This window comes from Canis aureus, chromosome 22, assembly GCF_053574225.1.
Source record: "Canis aureus isolate CA01 chromosome 22, VMU_Caureus_v.1.0, whole genome shotgun sequence".
Classification (NCBI taxonomy): domain Eukaryota; kingdom Metazoa; phylum Chordata; class Mammalia; order Carnivora; family Canidae; genus Canis; species Canis aureus.
In genome coordinates, this window is record NC_135632.1 from 15,128,367 (window position 1) to 15,153,128 (window position 24,762).

General features: G+C 34.9%; 1 protein-coding gene across 3 annotated transcripts in view; it reads right to left on the bottom strand.

The window, feature by feature from the left end:
* The window catches only part of RASA2 (RAS p21 protein activator 2), a 144,481-nt gene that overhangs the window by 21,979 nt on the left and 97,740 nt on the right, over positions 1-24,762 (bottom strand). For all 3 annotated transcript variants that reach the window (XM_077864919.1, XM_077864918.1, XM_077864917.1), the window contains 10 exons: positions 23,436-23,512; positions 22,360-22,461; positions 13,155-13,311; positions 12,525-12,673; positions 11,774-11,888; positions 11,259-11,333; positions 10,282-10,405; positions 7,477-7,583; positions 2,764-2,847; positions 2,250-2,327 (listed from right to left, as the gene is read on the bottom strand). In XM_077864919.1, coding sequence (XP_077721045.1) covers positions 2,250-2,327; positions 2,764-2,847; positions 7,477-7,583; positions 10,282-10,405; positions 11,259-11,333; positions 11,774-11,888; positions 12,525-12,673; positions 13,155-13,311; positions 22,360-22,461; positions 23,436-23,512 — 1,068 coding nt within the window. The remainder of the gene's footprint in view (positions 1-2,249; positions 2,328-2,763; positions 2,848-7,476; positions 7,584-10,281; positions 10,406-11,258; positions 11,334-11,773; positions 11,889-12,524; positions 12,674-13,154; positions 13,312-22,359; positions 22,462-23,435; positions 23,513-24,762) is intronic.

Genomic DNA, 24,762 nt, shown 5'->3' on the forward strand with positions numbered 1-24,762 from the left:
CAAATAAATAAATAAATAAATAATCTTAAATATATATATACAAGGGAACTAAACAAGTGTCTTATCACATCTCCAGTTCTTAGACACAGACCATCCACTAATAGAGGGTAGCAGATTTATTTTAACATTTCATTTCACAGCATTTGCCTGAAGGCATAGATTTACTTATTTGAAAAATATTTATTATTTAAGATAATTATCACACTTGTTTTATTTATAAGAAACTATGGGATAAATACAATTATATAAAGTGAAAGAAAACACAATAATTAAGATGAACTACAGGGAGGGTGAATATAGGTCCTAATTTGCTCAGGGCCATCCCTGTCTATAGCAGTGATCCCAATATTATCAATAGTATTCTTTTTCACTCTTTAAAATGTCCAGGTTTGGACACTAAATTATATGGTCACTCTGTTAACAGAACTATCCAAATTGCCCTTTTTAAACTCTGTGGGAATAGTACACCAATACAAAATGAGAAACGGGGGTTCATAGCCTTTTGCAATTTCTAGCAATGCACATATCCTGACTTAGCTAGTAAATAATAAAGAAAACTCTTAGATTAGGGCAAAATATCCTAACCTATTTTAAGAGTCTAGACCCACATCTGAAACAGGAAGTGTACTATGGTGACAGCCCATGAGAATGTGAGTGGGTGACACAGGACAGATTAGGAACAGGCTCAACTCCTGGCACACTTAAATACTTTCTCCACTGACATTATCAACTTTACACATTCTGATTTTATCAGTGGAAAAAACAATCAGCTGCTACCAAAGTCTAGGTCATAAAAAATGGCAAAACAACCCTAAAACAAAAGACAGTACATCATAATCTTGCCAACAAAAGTCTGCCTACACTGTCCCACAAGTGTTTCAACAATGACCTACATATAAAAGGGCAGCTTTTCCTTAGCCTATTCTTTTGAAAGTCTTTCTCCCAAAAGCCTTCAATGGTTGCTTAAAAAGATTTTGGTTGAACTTGCACTATTCTAGATGAAAAAAATTCCAACTGACTTTATTTTTTAAAAACTATTATTTTCATTTACTGGGTCCCTGTAAGAATTCTAAACACATATAAAGTACAAACATACACTTCAACAAAATATACTCTTGGCAGTCAACTCTGAATCAATCATGCTACAAAAACGGAATGAAATCTTTAAAATATGGCCTTACTAATTTTGATTCATTAAATCAGAATCATGATAAATACAACACAGGACTTTCTTCAAACTAAGTTTAGATGTACTTCAAAATAATTTTACAGGGGCAGCCCCGGTGGCGCAGCGGTTTAGCGCCGCCTGCAGCCCAGGGCGTGATCCTGGAGACTCGGGATCGAGTCCCACATCGCACTCCCTGCGTGGTGCCTGCTTCTTCCTCTGCCTGTGTCTCTGCCTCTCTCTCTCTAGCTGTGTCTCTAGATGAATAAATAAATAAAAATCTTAAAAAAAAAACTTTACAAATTTTAGGGTTTTATAATAATGCTACATTTTGTTTAGAATGATTCAGAACTAAAGACTTCAAGAAATTAAAAATCCTTTCAAAACATTCTCAATTTCTAAGTACAGCATTTTTTGTATATCGTAGGCCTCGTGTTAGGATATTATATACTATAGTCTTTTGTACATTTACAATACATTTTAATTTATAGTAACTTTCCTCAGGTCACTACCGTTAGCCTATAATGTTTATAAAATGTTCAGTAATTCATGTATTTTTTTACTATGACAAGTACCCCTATACATTAGGTACCATACTAAACTCTTACCCCTAGACCAGAGGTTCTCAATTAGAAACAGTTCTGTCCCTCAGGGGACATTTGGCAATGTTTACAGACATTTTTGGTTGTCAAAACTAGAAGCATCCTACTGGCATCCAATTGGTAGAAGCCAGGCATACTGCTAAACATCCTACAATACACAAGGCAGCCCCTCACAATCAATTATCTGACCCAACTGTTGAGAGTGCTGTTAAGAAACCATAATTCTAGCTATTTGTCATTTATGTTACTAAGACACCAGCAATAACAGCTGTTGTTAAACATTTAGGTATTTCCACAGCTAGAAATCCCATAGTTTTATATGGAAGAAGAAAGGAAGAAAAAGCCTCTTTGCATTTGACGTACAGTTTAAATATTATTTTTTTAAACTGGGGATTGACTTCTAGGAATAATATGAAACGCTAACATTGCCCCAATGCTGTATAATAAGAAATGTTAATACTTCCAGAGTAAAACAATCATACCTTTTTAACTGCTATAATATATCCTTCTTCTTGAAACATTTTGAAAAATTCACACATGAATGTCTCTTTGAAACTTGACTAGGGAAAAAGAAAGCAACACAGAATTTATACATGCTAAATAGAGAACTAAGAATATAATGAATTATCTTTCTAAGCTGAAGATTAAGGCCTTAAAGGATTTAATCATATATTTCAAGAGAATTATAGGATTTGGAGTAGGATTTCTTTCAACAGCTGTTAGATGAGTATGCCACAAACAGATTAATAAATACAAGGTTCTTGCACTGTTCACTAGACTCTCTCCTCTCTGCTTAGATGTAATAGTTTAAATAAAACTTCTTTAACAGGTGACTAAGACACAATGGCTGTCTAAAAGGCGCTACTGCATCTGTATATGCATATTTTTGGTTTTGCTTTGTTTTTAATTTGGAAGGGAATGAGTAAGACAAAAGGGATCATAAGGTATAACAACATTTAGAAGTGTGAATACAAAGCAAAAGATATAAAGACTTACCTTGCTTTTGGACAGACTCCCCCAGCTTCCCAAAGTTTGAATAGTTTTTGAGATGAGAGTTAATGTTCGAATTGTCTGTGCATCCTAAAGAATGTAAAAAAGACACAAAACTCCTGTTAAGTTTTTAAGAAATAGAATCTGTCTAAGAGGTAGAAGAGAGTGAATAGGCTAGATTGCTTTAAAATAGTGATTTAAAATGTTCATTCAAATCACCAATGTAATTAAACTCTAACTTATGCTGGGCACAACTCACTAGACTAAGCAATTAAGAGACCAAAGAAGCCAAATGTTATTTATAATTCCCCCCAAAGTAATTATATTCAACAACGCATTACTTCTGAAAGCCATACTTTAATACTATATATGTTATTTTGACAGTATGGCAGCTTGGATTACTGAACAAATTGTACTAACTTTTGAAATGTGAATCACATCTACTTTTTCTACCTTGTAACTTAAAATGGCAGTTTCCAAATTTTCTCTACTCAACCCACCTCTAAGGCTACTCAATAACTAATACAGCTTGTACTATCAATTATTTTCATCACAGAAGCAAAATCCTAACTAAAATTAAGAAATGAGAAGCTGAGGTGCCTAGGTGGCTCAATTGTTGGGCGTCTGCCTTTGGCTCAGGTCATGATCCCAAAGTCCCTGTATCAAGCCCCACATTAGGCTTCCTGCTCCACAGAGAGTCTGTCCCTCTGCCCCTGCCCCTGCCCCTGTTCATGTTCTCTCTGTCAAATAAATAAATAAAGTCTTAAAAAAAAAAAGAGAGAGAGAGAAGTTATTTGGTTCATGTAGAATCTAAGCAGAGTAAATATTTGGGTCTGTTATCCAAGGTATTTTTTAGGCCTGACTACCAGAAAAAAACTAAATATAAATAAAAATTGATTCAATAGTTCCCCAGATGAGACCTTGCTCCCTCCTTTTTTTTAAAAACTTGAGGTATACTTACATACAGTGAAATGAATAGATTTTAAGTGTACATAACCCAATGAGTTTCTACCAATCCATGTATCTATAGGACCAAGTCTTCTATTAAATATCTTTATTTTGGAGATTCAAATAAACACTATCTTCCCTCAAAAGACACACTTCAGAAAATTCAGATACAGAAATTGCTTTAGTTTAGCTTTTGATTACATTCCTTAATATTTTAGTATTCCCACACTAAAAATGACAGTGAATGTGAAGAAGAGATGACCAGGATATAAGACAATCTGGAAAAAAAGGACTATCTGGGATATGATCATTATGATATATTGATAAAATAGTTACACACCTTAATTAAGGTTATTCAGAAATGTTTTAGCTAAAACATCCAGGATTCCATTACACTTTTGTGCAAAAAGTCCTTACAATTCTCTGCCTTTGAAGAATGTAAGGTTCTTAACAATGGCTAATAAAATGAATTTGAACTGAATTTCACCAAGACTTCCCTGTTCAAATTTTGTTTTTAAATCACTGTTTTAGATTATTTCCCTGAACTAAAAAAAAAAAAAAAAAAAGAACAAAGTGTATTTTATACAATTTCTGCACACCAGATATTTGTTTACATCAACATGGCCCTCACTACTATGTGACAATCATATCATTTAGCTACTATTGATTCCCTAGTGTACTCTACCTACAAGCTGTTCTAAATTCTTCCCTTAAAAAAAATAAAATAAAATAAATAAATAAATAAATAAATAAATAAATAAATAAATAAATAAATTCTTCCCTTGCTACCATCTGCCATCATAATTTTTCATGGATGTCCAGTACCTTGGACATCTGGTACCTAGCACACAGCCTGGCACCGGCATCTAGTAGATGTCTTTTAACATTATTAAATTCAACTGAAGTTGAATCTCAAAACAACGTATCTTACCCTTTTTTCCTTATATTAGGTTGAACCAAATGAAGTTACTATTATTTGACTACTTTAATCTACAAAACACAAAACAACTTCATGCACCTCACCATATCTCAAAGGAGGAAATTACTCTTTTTCTAAGGTTTACACTCATCACTTTTTTCTTTTTAAGACACTCTGAATCCTCCAGGATACTGATCTGGTATTAGCAAGCCCTCTTTTTCTTCTTCAATTTCTCCCTTCTGTTGGTTTCTTCTCCTCTGTTTAAACCACATACAGATTTTCCCATTTTGGAGAAGACACATCATTTGACCAGTCCCCTCTCTGAGCTACTACCTTTCACTGAATGTCTACTTGTCCTAGAAACTGTGTATGTACTTGGGATACACAAACTTGAAAAAGATCCAACCCCTGAGCTTAGGTATTGACAGTCCACATTCAGAGACAGTAAACAGATGACTATAAAGTAGTATGACAAATGTCAAGATAGAGAGAGCCACAGGATGCTCTAAGTATAATACATAAGCAAGGCACCTAACCTAGACTGGAGGGTTAGAGGAATTTGCCTTGGCTGAGTCTTTAAAGGAACTATCAATGAGAGAATGAGGGGCATGAGGAGAAAAATGGTTCAATCCTGTTTTCTACCCCCACCATGAACCTTCTCAGGAGTAGTCCACCACGTCAATGTTAATGTAACTTATATTTAAAAATAAGCATTTAGGGCAGCCCGGGTGGCTCAGTGGTTTAGCGCCGCCTTCAGCCCAGGGCCTGATCCTGGAGACCCAGGATCGAGTCCCACGTTGGGCTCCCTGCACGGAGCCTGCTTCTCCCTCTGCCTGTGTCTCTGCCTCTCTCTCTCTCTGTCTGTCATGAATAAATAAATAAAATCTTAAAAAAAATAAAAATAAGCATTTAAAAAAATTATCCATTCATGTGTGTATGTACACACTTGTACGTGTCTGAATTTGCCTGTCTTTTATTAGCAATTTTGATATATTTCCTGGGTAAAAACAACACTTACCTATTATTTTCTAATCTTTTGCAATCTGATTTTCTTATACTTTATTAACACTGTTTTCTCAAACTTCAAAGAACTTCTAAATATAGTATTCAACAACCATTAATTGGTTCTCTTCCCAAACCACTCTAACTTTCAATATTGGTCTTGACAATCCCATCACCCATAGGTTCCTGGGATCACTCCTTGCTCTCAATTTCTACAGTACCTTAACTTGGTAAAAATCAGGTACTAGTTTTAGATTATGTATCTTACATATTTGTCCTATTCTTCCAATTAGAATGAAAAGTTCTTAAAAAAAGGGGATAAGTTTACACTTAAAAGCAAACAAAAAAGTTGTAAGACACAGTATGAACCAGTCCTTCTAGCATCTTGATTGGAAAAGTGATCTAAAATACAGTTTGTGATTAGAAGGACTTTACTGCAACATCTGTTACAGAAATATGCACATTCAAGTCTGAATATAGGGTAGGGTCATAAGCTCAGAGGTAGGAGTTCTGTTTCTATCCAGAATGCTGCTACTAAGCTTTTCTGGACCCAGAATTTTGCACAGCTTCAGTAACATAGCCACAGAAAGGACAGCACTATGAACAAAAGGACACTTGCCCACTCTCTGCTGTAGCTATTCACAGACTGTCCTCTGGCAAGAAAGGGTATGTTGCTGCAAAAGCAGCATGGTTCTGTTCAGCTCTCAAAGTGAAATGAGTGGGCAATGTTAATGCAGTTGTGAAGAGGAATGGCCTTTAAAGCCCAGTTTAACTCCAAAACCCATGTGTCTTCCCTACCCCGTATTAGTTAAGTTTCCTAATGGCAGAGAGTGTCTTCCTCATCACAGTATCTCCAGCGCTGAGCAGTTTTTGATACATTACAGGTGTTTGAACACCTTACTGCCTAAGAGGCAGGAAAGAACAGGGGTGGGCTCATAGATTAGAAAGACAGAAGGAGACAGCATTCCAGTTTAATCCAGTTCAAACTGAGTGAGATCAAATCCTACTTTATCTGTTGTGTGACCATGGAGAAATAACAGAATTGTGATATTCTTATTTGCAAATGGGGATAATAACAATTTACCTCACAGAGAGGACTAAGTAAAACACATAAATACTCAGCACAAGGCCTACCACAAAGTCCTAAGTAAATGTTGGCTATTATTATGATATGTCACACCAATCAGCAATGAAAGCAATTCTATTAAGATTATAAAATATTTGGAACATAAAATGTTAAAGATTCAGCAAAAATATTCCATGTGAGAAGGAAACTAAGAGCAAAAGTAAGGAGTTTTAAAATGTTAAGAAATATGTGTATCTACGCAGTATAAATTCAGATATAAATAAACAGGACTTCAGAACATTTTTAAAGTTTTACGTCTCATATATTTACAGTATAAGGTGAATAAAAAGTAAAAGTGTGGAATAACCAAACAAATGTTCCAATCAAAGTTTTACGCCTTTCAGAAATATGCCTCTTCAAATTTCTGTGAGATTTAAAAATATTTGCAAGATTAAACTAAACCCGTAACTCATGAAAAAACAAAAACAACCCTAGTATTATGGAAATTTACAGATACACACGATAGTGGTGGGTAAATATAATGAATCCTCTTTGTACCTACCATCAAGCTTCAACAATATTTTATCACTTTTGTATAATACCTTTTAACAACAACAAAAAACGGAATTTTCAGCCTTCTCTGAAAGACTGAAATGGGCAAGGAAAATGCCCAGTAATTTTAAGTACCATTATAAGAAATCAGCCAAGTGAAACTGGCTTGTTATTTCATCTTTTAAAAAATTTAATAAAAATGGAATAAAACTTTGAGAAGAACAACACTTACTGGATGATGAGGTCGCAAATGAAAAGTATGAGGTGATACTACGGCTACAGCAAAGAAACGAAGAAATACAAAGCTGCTCACTGCAGAATACTGAACATGAGGGTCATCTGCAGGAAAAAAATGGTGAAATGTCATGCACAAAAACACTGAATTAATTAAAAAACGATGACAAAATAAAAAAAATATTGGAAAAACACAGAAACTAAACAGGAGATCAATATAATTTGTCTAATGGGGACTGAGCTGATGAAATGATAGCATGATTATGACTAAATTAAAGGAAAAACTCCTAGGACTAAAAAAACCTGAAAGGAATAATAAATTTTAAAAAGGAAAGGCAAAGCTACCAGATTTTCAGAAATATATTTTTTAAAGGATTTATTTATTCAGAGAGACAGAGAGAGAGAGAGAGAGAGGGAGGCAGAGATACAGGCAGAGGGAGAAGCAGGCTCCATGCAGGCAGCCCGATGTGGGACTTGATCCCGGGTCTCAGGGATCATGCCCTGGACTGAAGGCGGCACTATACTGCTGAGCCACCCGGGCTGCCTACAGAAATATTTTAATTTGGAGAAAGTCCTTTTTCCTCATCTGCAAGGAGAGACTCCAGAAATTACAACAAAAATAAAGGTAGTATCTAGCACTACCTAGTGGCAATACTGAATCTCTTAGGACTAGGATAGGTTGTTGTCAGTTTTAGAATATTCTTTCAATTTTCCCCTCAAATGTCTTGATAATGGAATGCCTGGGTGGGTCAGTGGTTGAGCATCTGCCTTAGGCCCAGGATGTGATCTGGGGTTCTGGGATCGAGTCCCACATGGGGCTCCTGCATGGAGCCTGCTTCTCCTCCCTCTGCCTGTGTCTCTGCCTCACTCTGTGTCTTTCATGAATAAATAAATAAAATCTTTTTAAAAAAACATCTTGATAAGATCAAAGACAATGCAATAAAAACTGGCGGAAATCTTTCCTCTAAAGATGTGATCAGTTTTCCATATAAAAATGAAGATGAACTGAAGACAACTTGTGGTTTTTGTCATTCACCTACAGCTCTTGTTTCAGACTGGAGTCAATACTTAACCCAAAAGTCAGGTGACAGAGAAGCAGGTAGTGAGGGGAAAAAAGTCTGGATTTGGTTTGAGTTTTAAGTTTTATAAATCACTCAAAAGGTACTCATGGGCAAGTCACTTAACCTGTAGTTCTTCAGTAATACATACTGCCCACTCACTGTCTCTTCCCTACTCTCTGCTCATCTTCTCAGGGCAACAGAAGAACAAATGAGAAAGTATGAAAATATTTCATGACAACAAAACTATCACTACTGTAGTCTACTGAGGATAAGAAAACAATATTTAAAAGCCAACAAAAAGAATGGTAAAGGAAACACGTTTGCATTTATAAAAAGTCGTAAAATGTGTTTTAGATAATTTCTACAACAGAATTAAACATATTTTTTAAGGCCAAGATCACTGGGTAGTGTAGATTACAATGATTAGCAATACGCTTCAGAATAAGCCAAACTCAGGTTGGAGATCCTTCTTTTCTGCTGGCCATGTCTTGGATCTTGCACAAGTTACATAACATCTCTAAACCTCAATTTCATTATTTATCTAAGGGGAGCAGAACCTACACCTCAAGTAGTGGTGTGAACATAACAGTAGGAGGAGTAGGAGACACTGCAGGCTAGCACCATGTCTGTTCACTCACTAAATACTCAATGTACTTGTCATGATTTAACTATTTAAAAATATAATTTCAGTGAGCAGTTCATCTTGCCATATGTTAATGTCTCTGGCTCCCTTTACTGTGTTGTAAAGACTAGATTTAGTATACTCATTTGAAGCTGACTGTTTATGTCTTTAGTAGAATTAGCAAAGGCATCTAAGTCTGAATTTATATACATGTTAGTTAGACAACTCAGGCCCACAACTTTAGCACTGGGTAAATTTAGTGGAGGGGCAGATAACTGTGTGCACGCGCGTGTGTACACACACACACACACTTAAAAGAACATAAAATAGCAAAATTTCTTCAGATGGTTATAGAAATACACTTACAGTCTCACACATCTGGGTAAGATTAATAACTTAAGCAGCCACCTTACCTCCTCCCCTTCCCCCTATTATAGGCAGATCTAGAAAGACAGCTATAGCAAGTTTATTTACTTATCAGAGATGCATATAATTAGAATAATTCCAAATGTTGACAATCAGAAATAGCAACTCTTGCTTTTATGATATGTTTCTAAATGAAGCCTTGACATAGCTGTTACAAAATTAAAGCATGTATTGACTGATATACGTACCTCAAAATTCTATGTCTTTCAACAGATGTTTCTAATGACTCAAACCATTTTTATAAAAATGTCCCACCACCAAAACCTGAGCATTTTCAAACTGTCCAATCTAGCCAGTTGTACTGAACTAAAAATTCTCATTATTTAAATGCATGAAGTGAAAACAGTAGTTGGTACAAATAACAAGTGTTTTTCTTTATTACATTTAACAATATTATAAGTACTGAGTATAAATGATACTTTTGTTATAGTTCTAAATGTTTGCCTTTCTTAAAAGTAATGGTTTTTGATTTGCTCTTTGTAAAAAGTTGGCAATATATTGAAATAAACAATGTTTTGAGGCTGTAAGGAAATGAAATTATATATTTTATAAAAGAGTCTAATTATTTTGCAAAGAAGACTGTACCTATAAACCTTAAACATTTCACATAAGCCAAATCCACAGGAAATCTACAAAAAAAAAAAATCAAGTACAGAAAAAGAAATGGTATGTTTTAGCAAAACAAGGCACTTACTGGGAAATCTTTGAGTAGCCATTTGCCTTAGAGAATAAAAAGTATCACACATTACAGTGGGGCAGCTCATACTTGATTTTACAATTGTACTGAATAACTTGTCCACATAGTAGCGCAGATTCTCCTGTAGGATTTAACAAGGTAAACATCAGGATTTTAACTTTTCCACAGCCATTATAGAAAATAATGCAGTGAAAATGAGATTAGGCAGTTACTATCCAGTGTACTTTATTTATTTATTTTAAAGATTTTATTTATTCATAAGAGGCACAGAGAGGCAAAGACATAGGCAGAGGGAGAAGCAGGCTCCCCACAAGAAGCCCGATGTGGGACTTGATCCCCGGACCCCAGGATCATGACATGAGCCAAAGGCAGACACTCAACCACTGAACCACCCAGGTGTCTCCCCTATATAGTGTACTTTAAATCTCTGCTTCCCTTTTCTAAACTCACGCAGTTAAAGGACAACTTATATCCTGACCTCATTTAACAAATTCACTGGAGTCTAGCGAAATATAACTAGTAAATGTATAGAATTAACTTCACAAGAAGCAACAGAATATAGAATGATCCAAAGGGAAATCAGGGAAATAACTCAGATATGCAGGTATATGCAGACACTCTGGAAATTTTATTTAGTGCAATGAAAACCTGTGATTCTAACATAATCATTATTTTTCCAGACAACGAAGATGTTGGTTGACCAAGTCATTGTGCTACTAAGCCTGGCCAGTCTGATCCCAAATGAATGGCTAGAATGGAGGTAGCAACTAGATACAGCCTTATTCCACTATTGTTACTAGAGCAAAAGTAAAACCCCACAAGAAAATAACATTCTAAAAACTAGACATAGGAGATGCTGCTAATAGTATGGGCAATAAGAATAAAAAGTACTACATCCTTCATACAGCATTAGGGAAGACTATGCTTAGAAGAAGGCACATTTTAATGCAGTTATAAAGATAACAAAGACTTACCTTATTATTTTCTACATTATCTCCCTCTTTCAATTTAATAGGATCGATTTCACAGGATTTTGAGGATTCACATATCTGGAAGATAGATTAATTTTTCATTTAATGCTCTTTTCTAAATAATTTGGCAAATTAAAATAACTATTATTTTTCTCGTAATTGTAAAAATTAAAACTAACAAAGTTTATAACTTCCATTCAGAGATAATGTACACAATACTGTAAAAGAACTGTCAAAATTTATTTCTCATAAATTTGAAACTCAAACTAAAATCCAGTAACCAAAGGAAAAAAAGAGCAAATCCAGTAACAATAAAATAATTATACAGGTTATATTCAGTGTGCCCTTTCAGTAAAAAAACCACTGATGGAAAAGGTTTATTTACATCTGAAGGGTTCAGCCCTATTCTTTCAGTGAGTGAGTGTATTATCCCTGTTACTAGGTCATTTGATGAGAGAGAGGCTATATCACAAGGCCACACAGACTTCAATTATCAGAAGTATATATATAGCCTGTACCTCATCTAGAATAGGTTTTAATGTGACTTTCAGGTAGTGCCCTCCCACTATTTTCATCATCTCATCCAGACATCGGGTAGCCAAGGAATTTCCTCTAAAAATTGTGTTTGCATCTCTGAAATACAAAGAAAAATAAGGTGAAACCAGGTGCAGTAAACAAACGCTATGAAATCAATAATACGAGATATCTGACTTTGGTTATATAAATAATTTTAGTAATTTTTGCCATCCATTTAAAAGTTTGCTGTCATTACAATTTTCAAACTTACCAAAAATAGTAAGAGAATTAGTTTTGTTTTTTTTTTAAAAGCAAGCCATATTAATGAACTACAAAAGTGGAATGTGTATGTATGAGACAGTGCAATGACAGGAATGGGAAGCCACCTGACTGCTTTTCATAATGTCACACATATGTATATTGAGTGATACATAATGGGTAAGGGGAAAAAAAACCCAACTTCTGATCTGGTATTTTATTTGTGACATGTGAATCATTACAAGCAGTAGCAAAGATCAGTAACAGGAAATTTGGACACTGAATAAAAAAATTCTTCATTAACTGTTAGTGTTGCTATTGGTGGATACTGTTTGTTAACGTAAAGAAATGCCTTTTACTTCTTGCTAAGCAGTCCTCTTCAGACTCCTATCCAGGAAGGCTGGTCAATACAAAAGAAGTGAAAATACAAAAACAATTTGGCAAACTAAGATCCAATTTCAACACACAAAATTAACATTTTAATATAACTCTTACTGTGTATCCTTCAAGTCTAATTCAGCCACTGCAGTGGCAAAAGGAACAAGTTTATCATGGTGCAGCAGCAGTCGTACAAGAGGCAAAACAGCATCATTTTTATCTCGACAAATTTCACCCAAAATGTAAGCAGCTGAGGCAGATATCGGCTAGAATACAGAAAGGGAGAAAACAAGCACAAAATCAAGGAAACATGACTAAATATTCAATCACTAGCCTGTATAAGTAATTCAAGCATATTTACTGGCTATTACTGTTACACAGAATAACATTTAATTTTTAAAAACATTTCTCAGAGAATGAAATTTCAAGCATATTCTGGAATCACAACACTGTGCTTCAGATGAATGTATATATATATTGGCTATTTTAAAAAAAGATTTTATTTATTTATTCATGAGAGACACATAGAGGGAGGCAGAGACATAGGCAGAGGGAGACGCAGGCTCCCTGTGGGGAGCCCAATGGGGGACTCCATCCCAGGACCCCAGGATCACGTCCTGAGACCCCCAGGTGCTCCTATATTAGCTATTTTAACAAAACTTGATACTCTGAAATCTTTTCCACATCATTTACAGAATTATTTTAGCCTTCTCATATTAAATCATACACTTAAAAATTTTAAAGTACCTGAACATCTGGTGATTTTAGCAGCAAAGTTTTCAAAGGACCATAGTACTCTGAAGGAAGCACGTAGTCTTCTGTATAACATATATTTAATCGAAGAGATCCCAGATCATCAGTTTTAGATGACTTGTTTCCATTGTCTCTTGGTTGTAGCAAGTACCTAAAGTAAAAGTACAACTGACTTTGTGAGATGACAATGAGCATCCAAGTCAGTGAGGTAAATAAACAGCTAAGCTGTATAAAAAAACCAAACCAAAAAGTCACTTTAGTATTTTAAGGTTAGGACACTTTATAAATAGCCAACTAGCAGTCTTCAGAGGCTTAGCATTGGTTGTATATTGAACTAGAAAGCTATAAATAGATTTTCATATGGGAAACGAAAAGTACAGGTAATACAAAAATTAAAATCTCAAAGGAACTGAATAGAGAGTTCGATTAGCTTGCAGACTTAGGAAAAGATATAAAATGTAAAACATTTAAAATCCAATGTAAAATCAAAAATAATCTCTCACCAACTAAATTTAAGAAAGACATATTTAGCTGAAATAGACAAGACATGCCACAAGAAGGAAAAAGTGATCTTGTTTTAAAGTATATCTTATATATGTAAAAACCTGAACTTGTTTTTTAAAAAGCCAGTGATTGAAGTTTTATAAATAGATTTTTTATATTATTAAAGAAGTAACAGTGTAACTACACTGAAAATATTTTTATTTGCAGAAATCAGATTTACATGAATTTTTTTCAGGTAAGTAGAAGGTATAAATATAAATGTAAAAACAAAGATAACTTTAACATTTTCGAAGGAAAGAGAAATGTTTAGAAATCAAGAGGAGTTTTTAGGACCAAAACCAGAAATCTAATAATTTTTAGAGAACTTTTATCATGGAAATTTAATAATACATACAAAAGTAAAAAGGACAATATATCTACTGAACTTCCATGAACCCATCACCTAGCTTTAGTAATCATCAACTCAAGGCTATTCTTGTTTCAGTCTCATACCTCTATTCACTCCTCTCATCCCATTCCTGTGTTAAAGTAATTTCCATGTGTCTTTTAACTTTGTCCATAAATATTTCAACATCTATAACTACATATAACTTTTAAAAATCAGCATTACCCAAGCCGTGTTCAAACTTTCCCAAACTTTATCATAAACGTTTTTCTACAGTTTGTTCATATCTAAGGTCCACAGATTCTAACTAGTTGATACTTAAGTTTCTTTTACTGTAGATTCCCTCTACCCCCTAAGAAATCAGGTAGTTAGAATTTTCCACATCGGGGATTGTGCTAAATCTATCTTTATCTCCATGACATCATTTAACCTGTTCTTTGTCCGCTCTGTACTTCCTATATATTGGCAGTTAGATCTAGAGGTTTGGTTAGATTTAGATTTGATATGCTGGCAAGAACCTTTCACTGATGGTGTTGTGTTGTTCCACCAAGAGGCACTAATGTCTGTCTCTCTTTTTGTGATATTAGCAATCACTGATGAGCACCGCCTAGAGTCATTAACTTTCACAGATTGTAAAACAATAGTTTTAGAATTCTATCATTCCTCCTTTACTTAATACTTGAATACTTTTTATAAGTTTTATAAACTTTCACAGATTGTAAAACAATAGTTTTAGAATTCTATCATTCCTCCTTTACTTAATACTTGAATACTTTTTATAAATACTTTTTATAAATACTTGAATACTTAATACTTGAATACTTTTTATATAAAAATATTTTATATAAAATACCAGTGTAGGTAGTTTTGATATTTATCACCTATAGCCTCCCCAATACACTAACTTGTTCAAAAACAGAAGGTAGGGAGGGTTTAACAGAATATTTATTAGCTTTGAGAAAGATATAATTAAAGACATAAAAAGGAACTAGAGACCCAATAAAGCAAAATTTCAAAGATGAGGGGATGACAATAAAGGGAGGAGAAATTATATCACTACCTATGAAAGAAGAATCTCTATCTTGAAAGACAAGCCTTTAGAATTTCTATTCTGATTTGAGAAATAATTATTTAAAGTTTTGCCTGAGGAAATAACTGCAAATAAACCTATTAGCAAAGGTAACCCAGAAGTACTTCTAAGGAAAAGTCTACTTGGCTGATTGAGTTCCACAACCCAGTATATTTTATAGACTTGCTAGTTTTATCTGAAAGTAAACCTGAACTGTAATGACTGAGCACAAAGACCTGTAGAAAGTAGAAAGCCAATTTCTAAATTTATGAAAAGAAATACAAGTGGTAAAAATACCTGTACTTCTTCTGGGACCAATACATCTTATTATGCAAATGTCCATTTACAAAAGTAAGGAGAATGGGAATATTAATAATGAATACCTTTAATTCACCACCTCCCCATGCACATATCACTCAGCTTCAACAATCACTGTATTTCCCATGGTGGTTCATCTATATTGATCATTGCAACTAATACATTTTTTCCCTGTCAATATAATTTTTTAATCTGTTAGATTAACACATTTTTTTTAACCAACTGGTAATCTATTTAGAAAGCCATATTATCAGAAGGTACTATGGTGAGTACAGAGATACAACACAGAGATTGAGGCAGTCTTAAGAATTCTCTGCTTGGGATCCCTGGGTGGCGCAGCGGTTTAGCGCCTGCCTTTGGCCCAGGGCATGATCCTGGAGACCCGGGATCGAATCCCACGTCGGGCTCCTGGTGCATGGAGCCTGCTTCTCCCTCTGCCTATGTCTCTGCCTCTCTCTCTGTGTGACTATCATAAATAAATAAAAATTTAAAAAAAAATTAAAAAAAAAAAAGAATTCTCTGCTAAAGCAATGTCCACAATAGCCAAACTATGGAAAGAGCCCAAATGTACATCAATAGATGAATGGATAAAGACACACACACACACACAAATGGAATACTACTCAGCCATCAAAAAACTGAAATTTTGCATTTGCAGTGACATGGATGGAACTAAGGGGTATTATGCTAAGCAAAGTAAGTCAGAGAAAGACTGATCACTGATCTCACTTACATGTGGAATTTAAGAAACAAAGAGGATCAGAGGGGAAAGGAGGGAAAAATAAAACAAGACGAAATCAGAGAAGGAGATAAACCATAACAGACTCTTAACTCTAGGAAACAAAATGAGGGTTACTGGAGAGGAAGCAGTGGGGGGATGGGGTTACTGGGTGATGGGCATTAAGGAGGGCACATGATGTAATGAGCACTGGGTGTTATACACAACTGATGAATCACTGAACTCTACTCTGAAACTAATAATATACACTGTTAATTAATTGAATTTAAATTAAAAAAAAAAAGAATTCTCAGCTAAGACAACAGTTTGCCAAGGAAACAAGAATGCTTCCAGAGCAGAATCTACTTCCTTCTTGATTATATTTAAATGGGTAGTACCTACCTACATTTGCCTCTTTGGGATTCTTTCTTGTTGTTCTAATATTTCCCTTCTGTTTTAACTAGTTTTTCCATATAAGGTAGAATAAAAATACTTGCATTATAGTTACAGCTTAGTTCTGTCTCCCTAAGATTGCACTTACCCATCTTAAATCTTAAACAATGTTCCCATATTCTAGTCAGAATTACATACTGTTTGTTCTATAGGAATTTTACTCAGAGGGCAACTTTGATTCTCTTATCTCCAAATTACTGGAAGAAGGAGCATGCCTTGTCTCTCTGTTACTCTAACAGAACTACAAAATATCAGCAAAATAAATCTACAATCCTAACATGGCATATTCTCTACAGAGGGACTACAGTGCTACACCAGTTACTAATTATTATGTATGCACTCCTTTAGAATGCCTAGGAACCCCAGAAGAGCTCACTCCTGCCTCACTTTTAAAGCTTGTTTCCACAGGTTTCTTTGGCAGGGTAAGAAATCCTTCTGGATACAGTATGTCATCTGTGTCATGTGTTTTTTGAAAAACAAAAATTTAAAATACGTCATTGTCCTAGCCATTACTTGAAAAGATCATTTTTTAATAAACAGGGATGACATCAAATTTCTTTTTAACAATTTATATATATAAATTTTTATATGTATATATAAACAGTAAAATATAAATATATATGTTTTAAATATTTTATTTATTTATTCATGAGAGAAACAGAGAGAGGCAGAGAGAGAAGCAGGCTCCCTGTGGGGAGCCCTATGCAGGACTCCATCCCAGGACCCCAGGATCACAACTCGAGCCAAAGGCAGATGCTCAACCACTGAGCCACCCAAGTGCCCCTTTTAACAATATTTTACAAAGCAAGGGGCATTCAAATCTTTGATTTCAGCATAAAACAGAATATTTTTGAGGGTTAAAAAAAGCATTTTTAATTAATTAGAGTAAGCACATGTGCATGAGCGGGTGAGGAGGGGGCAGAACAGGGAGAGAGAATTTTAAGCAGACACCATGCTGAGAACAGAATCCAACGTGGGGCTCAATCTCATACCCTTGAGATCATGACCTGGGCTGAAAATAAAGAGTAGGATGCTTAACCAAATGAGCCACCCAGGTGCCCTGAATATTTTTGAGTTTTAAATATATTCTAAAATAATTTTGCCAAAATACAATTTATTATAGTAATTGGTTAAGAGTATAAACTTTGGAGTCAGAATATTTTATCTAAATCTCAGCTGTGTGACCTTGGGCAAACTCCTCAATCTCTCCATGCTTGTTTCCTTATATTATTATAATTATTATTATTACCCTAAATAAGGGGCAGTAATAGTATCTAACTGATATAACTAAGTAAAGCACTTACAATAGTGCCTGGTATACAGTAAATAGTATGTAGCTATTATTTATATAAGATTTATATATAACTGTTACCACTTACATATCTAAATAACTATAGATAAATGTACTTATTTATGTAACTACATAAAAATGTGATTTATTATTTTATAACATTGTTTAAAAAGGCTCAGTTTAAAGCCTGTGGGCTCAGTAATCTTGTAGGAATTAGAGGAAAAGAGAAAACCCTCAAGATTTGTTAGATGAGGATATGTAGACATGCATAAGGTTGAGGGATTTAAAAAAAAAAAACCAAAAAACCCACAATATATTTTCTTCAGCTTTTGAGTAAAGCATTCCAGTGTGAAAGAGTAAGAAAAAGGAAATAAAGAGGAATTATTAACTGAAAGTGGAATTCAGTTGCTCCAAACATATTTTTTATTCACAATTAGAGGCATGAAAGTAATCCTGATGCTCCCAAGATTCAGTAGTTTTGACAGCTCCTTAGTAAAGAAAAAATTTACATTTGAAAATTTTTAACCACAAGGTGTATATAATTGAAATTAAAGTAGGCAGGCAAAAACTATAATTATTTATTCGTAACACTGAAAACAAGCATTATGAAGTAATGTTGAGAAGCTGGAAAGTAACTGTTCAGAGGCAGCTCTACTAACATTTGAATATTGTTTCTGGTTCCATAAAGATAAGCATTATCAATGGATTTTTACTAAAGATAGAAGATTAAAGATAGGTACACCAAAATCAGCAAACTAGATAACCAACTCCTCTCAAGTAAAATATTAATCTAGTTTTAAATATGTAGAAAGTGCTTTTGTTGAAAAATCCCAACCATTTGTTTCATTTACCATTTGAATCTTATATTCAGAATGCAAATTACAACCTGAAAAGGTATTTGTATCTATGGTCTTTTCTTTTTTAAAAAAATATTTTACTTATTTATTCATGAAAGACACACAGAGCGAGGCAGAGACATAGGCAGAGGGAGAACCAGGCTCTGTGCGTAGAGCCCGATTCAGGACTCGATCCCAGGATCCCTGGGATCATGACCTGAGCCGAAGGCAGAGAGGCTCAACCAGAGCCACCCAGGGGCCTCTCTATTGTCCTTTGTTAATCTCCACTGTTACATGTTGAGCCATTTTGGGGAAATTATTGTACCAATTTGTACAATCAGACAAAGGTTTTGCACACATTAAGACTGACATCACAGGAATTGTGAAATGAGACTTAACTAGATTGCCTCTGAGGTTCTCTTTATAAGATTTCAAACAATAGAATACTGGTGTGACAACAAAGGATACGTAAACTCTATATGGACTGCTCTGGAGGAATGGTGATGACAGCAGCAATCACTATAATAATGAGAGCATGAGCTATACTTGTGGTCACTACACTTGCTGCCTGTTTCATTTACGATGAATGCATTTCATCCTCTAACAACTTTGGGAGGCAGGTACTATTTGTACTGTTTTCATTTTATAGCCAGAGAAAGGAAAAGCCAAGATGGTGAAGTAACTTGTCCAAGGTCACACAGGTAGTTATGGCAGAGGTTAAGATTTGAACCACGGCAAATTGGTTCCAGAGTCCATACTCTTTATCACTACTAAGGGTCTACTAAACTGCTAGGTGAGAAAAGCAAGGTGTGGAGCAGGATACAGTATGTGCCCATTTGTGTAAAAAGGGGAAATAAGGATATATACGTATTTGACTATATTCCATAAAATATTTTCAGAAACTTAAAACAGTACCTCAGAAGAGGGGAAATGATTAGCTGAGGGATTGGGTTAAGACACAGATTTTTACCTTTTGAACGGTGAACCATGTGAGTATATTAGTGATTCAAAAAAAGTAATTTAAAATTCTTTTATCTACAAGGTTAAAGTTAAAAATAGTTACTATCAACACTAAAAAGCTACTCCTAACATCTAACAGAAGTTTCAGAATAAGGAACATACATCATAGCTAAGGAACTGAAAAGCCAAGAAAGGAATGGGGGAATGACTGAATCATACTGTAGTTTGAGAATAAAATTAAGTTAGAACCATTAAAATCCGTTTTCAGGAAAAGACTGTAATAGACAAATACTAATTGAAAATTATGTGAAAAAGGAAAGCAAACTGAAACTTTTCAAACAACAGGATTACATTACGGATAATTATTCTCTTTCCTACTGCCAAGATTAGAAAGAATATGCCTGAAATCCTGAAGATTAAGCTTTCCCTGTGTTTTCAATGCAGTTGCCATCAATTCCACAAGGGGATGCTACTGCTCTACAACTGACAAAGGAGCTTGCGAGTTTGATTTCTGACTTAAAAGAAAATGGCATTCACATTTTTATACTTCCTTATATCTATGAAGTATAAATGAATCAGCAGAAGTTTCCATTCCATGCTGCATAAATTTTAGAACTTACACCCTTTTGGCTTTAAAATATTTTAAAATATTACTGGCAAAAAAGAGATCTATAGGAATAAAATTAATTGGTTTCTTAATGTTCTTACATCCTGCCAAGGTGGACAAAGTTTTGCCAAATTTGGAGGGCCTATCTGGAAGTAGTCACACTTAAAGTACAGGAGAGGTGGCACATTTCAGGTTCACTTTGAGGGGTCTGGAAGCCCTAAGAACTCACTTTTTACTTTTGTAATGAGTGGCATGCCATACTTTTGAAAGACTTAACAAACTGCAGAAATTTTCATTTAAAAATATATGCTAGGGGATCCCTGGGTGGCTCAGCGATTTGGCGCCTGCCTTCAGCGCAGGGTGTGATCCTGGAGTCCCGGGACTGAGTCCCACATTGGACTCCTTACATGGAGCCTGCTTCTCCTTCTGTCCCTGCCTCTTTCTCTTTCTCTCTCCCTGTGTCTCCCATGAATAAATGAATAAAATCTTAAAAAAACATATATATATGCTATTTTACAGAAGGTAGAAGATAATGAGAAGTGGGGAGTGTGATGGGCCTCAAATGTTGTTCCTCAATTTTTCAAAGTAACTAGTAAGTTTAATCTGCCCCCCCAAAGTGGATACATTTTTTGCAATTATACCAAATGCCACCAGAAATACCAATAAATCTTAGATCTGTATTAGCAAGAAGTAAAAATAAAATAAAACTGTGAGTCTAAAAATCCACCTACAATAGAGTTCAAAGTGAAGAATGTTTACGGTCAACTTGGAGAGGCAGGCTCTTTTAAAGACAAATGAGATGGATGCCCACAATAAGAAACCTCTAAACTCTTCTTCCAGGCACTGAAACTGAGTTCTAAATAGTGGGCCTTAGAGGCAAATGAGAAAGATCTGCTTTTTTATGCTCAGTAGAAACCCAAATCTAGCCTGCGATCTATCGGGCAACTTACTGGAAGGGGCAGGACAGGCATGCTTGTAAGTGCTCTAGACAGAAAAAATGATAGTTTCACATCAATTCTGCTAAGGAAACTAACATTAGTTTAATGTATGAACATTAAGTTCTATCTACCATCAGATTAATGTCACTGTCATAGACATGAAAAGGTAAAATAATACTGTAACCATTACGGAGTCACCAGAGCACCTGAAAGGAGTATTTACTGAATCAGCTCAACAGGTTCACCCTAGACATACACATATTCATTCATTCATTTATATATTTTATAGTAGGGGTGGGGGAGAATCTCAAGCAGACTCCCAGCTGATCACAGCCTGATATGGGACTTATCAAACAATCTTGAGATCACAACCTGAGCTGAAATCATGAGTTGGATGCTCAACCTATTGAGCTACCGAGGTGCGCCTCGATCCTAGACATTTAGAAAATATTAGGGCATTTCAACGGGGTGTGTTAAAGGAAAATCACTGGTTAGATCCCATAAATAGTTGATTCCCTACCATAAACCCTATTTTCAAATATCCACAGTTCCCATGGCCATTAATAAAGCTTCTCTACTATAGATGCTGATCTGTGACCAAGCATCTTTTCACATGGGCAACTCTTCTGCAATGTTTTAAAATGATTTTCATTTTCTCCTTAGAGTTAAGATTTCATTTTTAAACAGAATATCCCTAGACAATTCAGTTCCTGTATCCCAGTACAAGAGGTTGTCATAGAATCATCAATGTACTTCTATTTCTGCAACAATAAATTAATAATCAAATCAAAGTTAATGATTTCTGGCTTATTCCACCTCAAATTGAAAAATATGCTTATAGTAAGCATTTATTTAAATGTATAGTATATTAAAGGGGATGGACTACTGTGGAGTTCACTAGAAAGTTGGTCTTCAGGGATGCCTGGGTGGCTCAGTGGTTGAGTGTTGGCCCAGGGTGTGATCCTGGATTCCTGGGATCGAGTCCCACATCGGGCTCCCTGCATGGAGCCTGCTTTTCCCTCTGCCTATGTCTCTGCCTCTCTCTGTGTCTCTCATGAATGAATAAATAAAATCTTTAAAAAAAAATAGTTAAAAAAAAATAGAATGTTGGTCTTCTTACCAGGCTTGATGAGAGGAATCATTTCTTAACACATTCACAGGAACCTTAATCTCTCCTAGGAAAATATCTTGGACCAAGTTTCCATTGTTCCACAAGTCGATCCTGAAAATTTAAAACTGGCTTTATTTTTTGCAAAGAATGTTTAAGAGAACACACGCCACCAGGTAGCTTCAAATCACTTTGATTATATTATAGCATTAATTTTACATGCTTAAAAGTAAGAGATGTTAGCGCTGTCATATACCTCACTATCTAAACTAAGGAAACAAAATATTGCAGTAGCTTTTATTTATAAGCACAGAAAGTAACTTTTAAATAGTCTTAAAAAAGCACTTAAGTTTCTTAGTCTCAAAGTCTAGGCTTTATTTTAACCTGTAGCAGTAAGAACTAGAGTTACTTTGTTGAGTTTGAGAAAAGAAACCAACCAAGATTACAGTTTCTTTCTCAATTAGAGCCAGTTAATATGTAAAGATGGGTGATTTAGAAAAATACATTACCTGATCATTCCAAACATGTGACTAATACACCCTTAAGATGAACACACTGTTAACACCACACCTGTACATGCACTTACAAAACTTTCCCCTCCCAAGAGTATAAATATTTAAGACCTAATTGGCACAAACTTCAAACACATGCACCTGTTGAATTATCTTACAAGACTTCTTACCTCACTGAAATTTCTGTTAGACAGCAGATATGTTAAGAAGAATAAAAAAATTATTTCTAAATTGGCTAATATATAATGACTTTTCTATATATTCTTTGCATCCATTATGCTATGATTTAGAAATTTAAAGAGCAATTAAATTTATGAAAATTAAAAATATAATAAAATAGGTGAAAATTAGGTCATCTTTGGTTTTTTTAAATAAATACACCTCGACTACTTCTGCAAAGAGAACAGATTTTTAAAAGATAATATGAATTTAAATTAGATGGATGTTCTTCTACGTTTCATCAGCCAACTTGCTAAAGAGAATTCTATTAAGTTCAGTTCACCTTTTTCAGTTAAATTTAGGACTTTCTTTTGACACCAAAAAAACCCCTATTCAATAAAACTCCAAGACGTATACCTAATTTCCAGCTTTTCAATGTCCTCCTCTTCTACCTGGAACTGGGACTTTCTTGTATAACTACTGGATCTGGTTACCTGTGAACAAAATATTTTAGTTTACAAAAATTTTTAACATAATTTTTTTCCTACATGAACTTAAAAAAACTATCATCCCTAAAATGTTCAATTGTATTTATTATAAACAGAGAAAAATGCCTAGGTCATAGTTTACTGAAAAGCTAAAGATAAAAACAGCTATGGAAAGTAGCAGGGAGGTAATAAAGCAGTATAAAAATATCAAAAGCAATCTTGCCTGCATGCCCTCCCTTATTAACTCAATCTACAATAACATTAGGTTCTCTGACTCACATGTAATCTGTTGATGGCTGGAAGAGTAAAAGTGTTCTATTTTGGCATTAGCTGCACATGCTAAGAACTGTTTGAAGACTTTCCCACATTCCTCAAGATATCAATTCTATCCTTACACTTCCTTTTCACAATTTAACCAAAAACATCAAGGCTACTGGCAGGGACTTCCTCTGCTATCGTCCACCTGAACACGTCCATTTTCACATAGGTCTTTCTAACTGGATGAGTTTTTTCATTTCTGAATAAGAGAGGAGATAAATGATCCTCCTCTTTTCCAGGACTACTCCACCCATGCACAACATACAGTAAGCATACAATAAGCATTTGATTTATTTTAATCGCAGCTTTCTTGACCAGCTTATTCACCTCACTCAAGTCTAAGAAAAATTCTACACTTAAAGTATGGTCTTCTATCTCCTTCCTCTCACAGACAAATATCTCAAAACTGTAATCCATCCTTACAGTTGCCACTTCCTCACACCCACTCACTACAGTAACTCCTTATAATCTGATTTCCTCACAGATCACCCTCCCCAAACTCCTCTGTTAGTTACCAAGTCTGATGGTGAATTCTTAGTTCTCATCTTCCTTGACCACTCTATCAGAATAAGTGAGTACAACTATACCTCCTTTCCCAGAAACACTCTGTTGAGTTTACCCAGGCACTACCCAGGCAACCTCCTGCTCTCCACTTCTTCCCCTGGGACCTCTTTTTCCCCAGAGGCTATAAATATGGGTTTTCTCCACGGTTTTAATTTTTATTTTGCTCTAACAGATGCAAAGTGCTATACAGTTTACAAAGTGCTTTCACATCCATTATCTTCTTTGTTCATCAGAACGTTGCTCTGAAGCAGGCAGGGTTAGATTTATTATCCTCATCTTGAAAATGAGGAAGCTAAAGGACAGAAATTAAGAGACATGCTCAAAGCTGAATACCTAATAAGGGGCAGAAGTGAGCTCCTCACTTTTCTCCTATA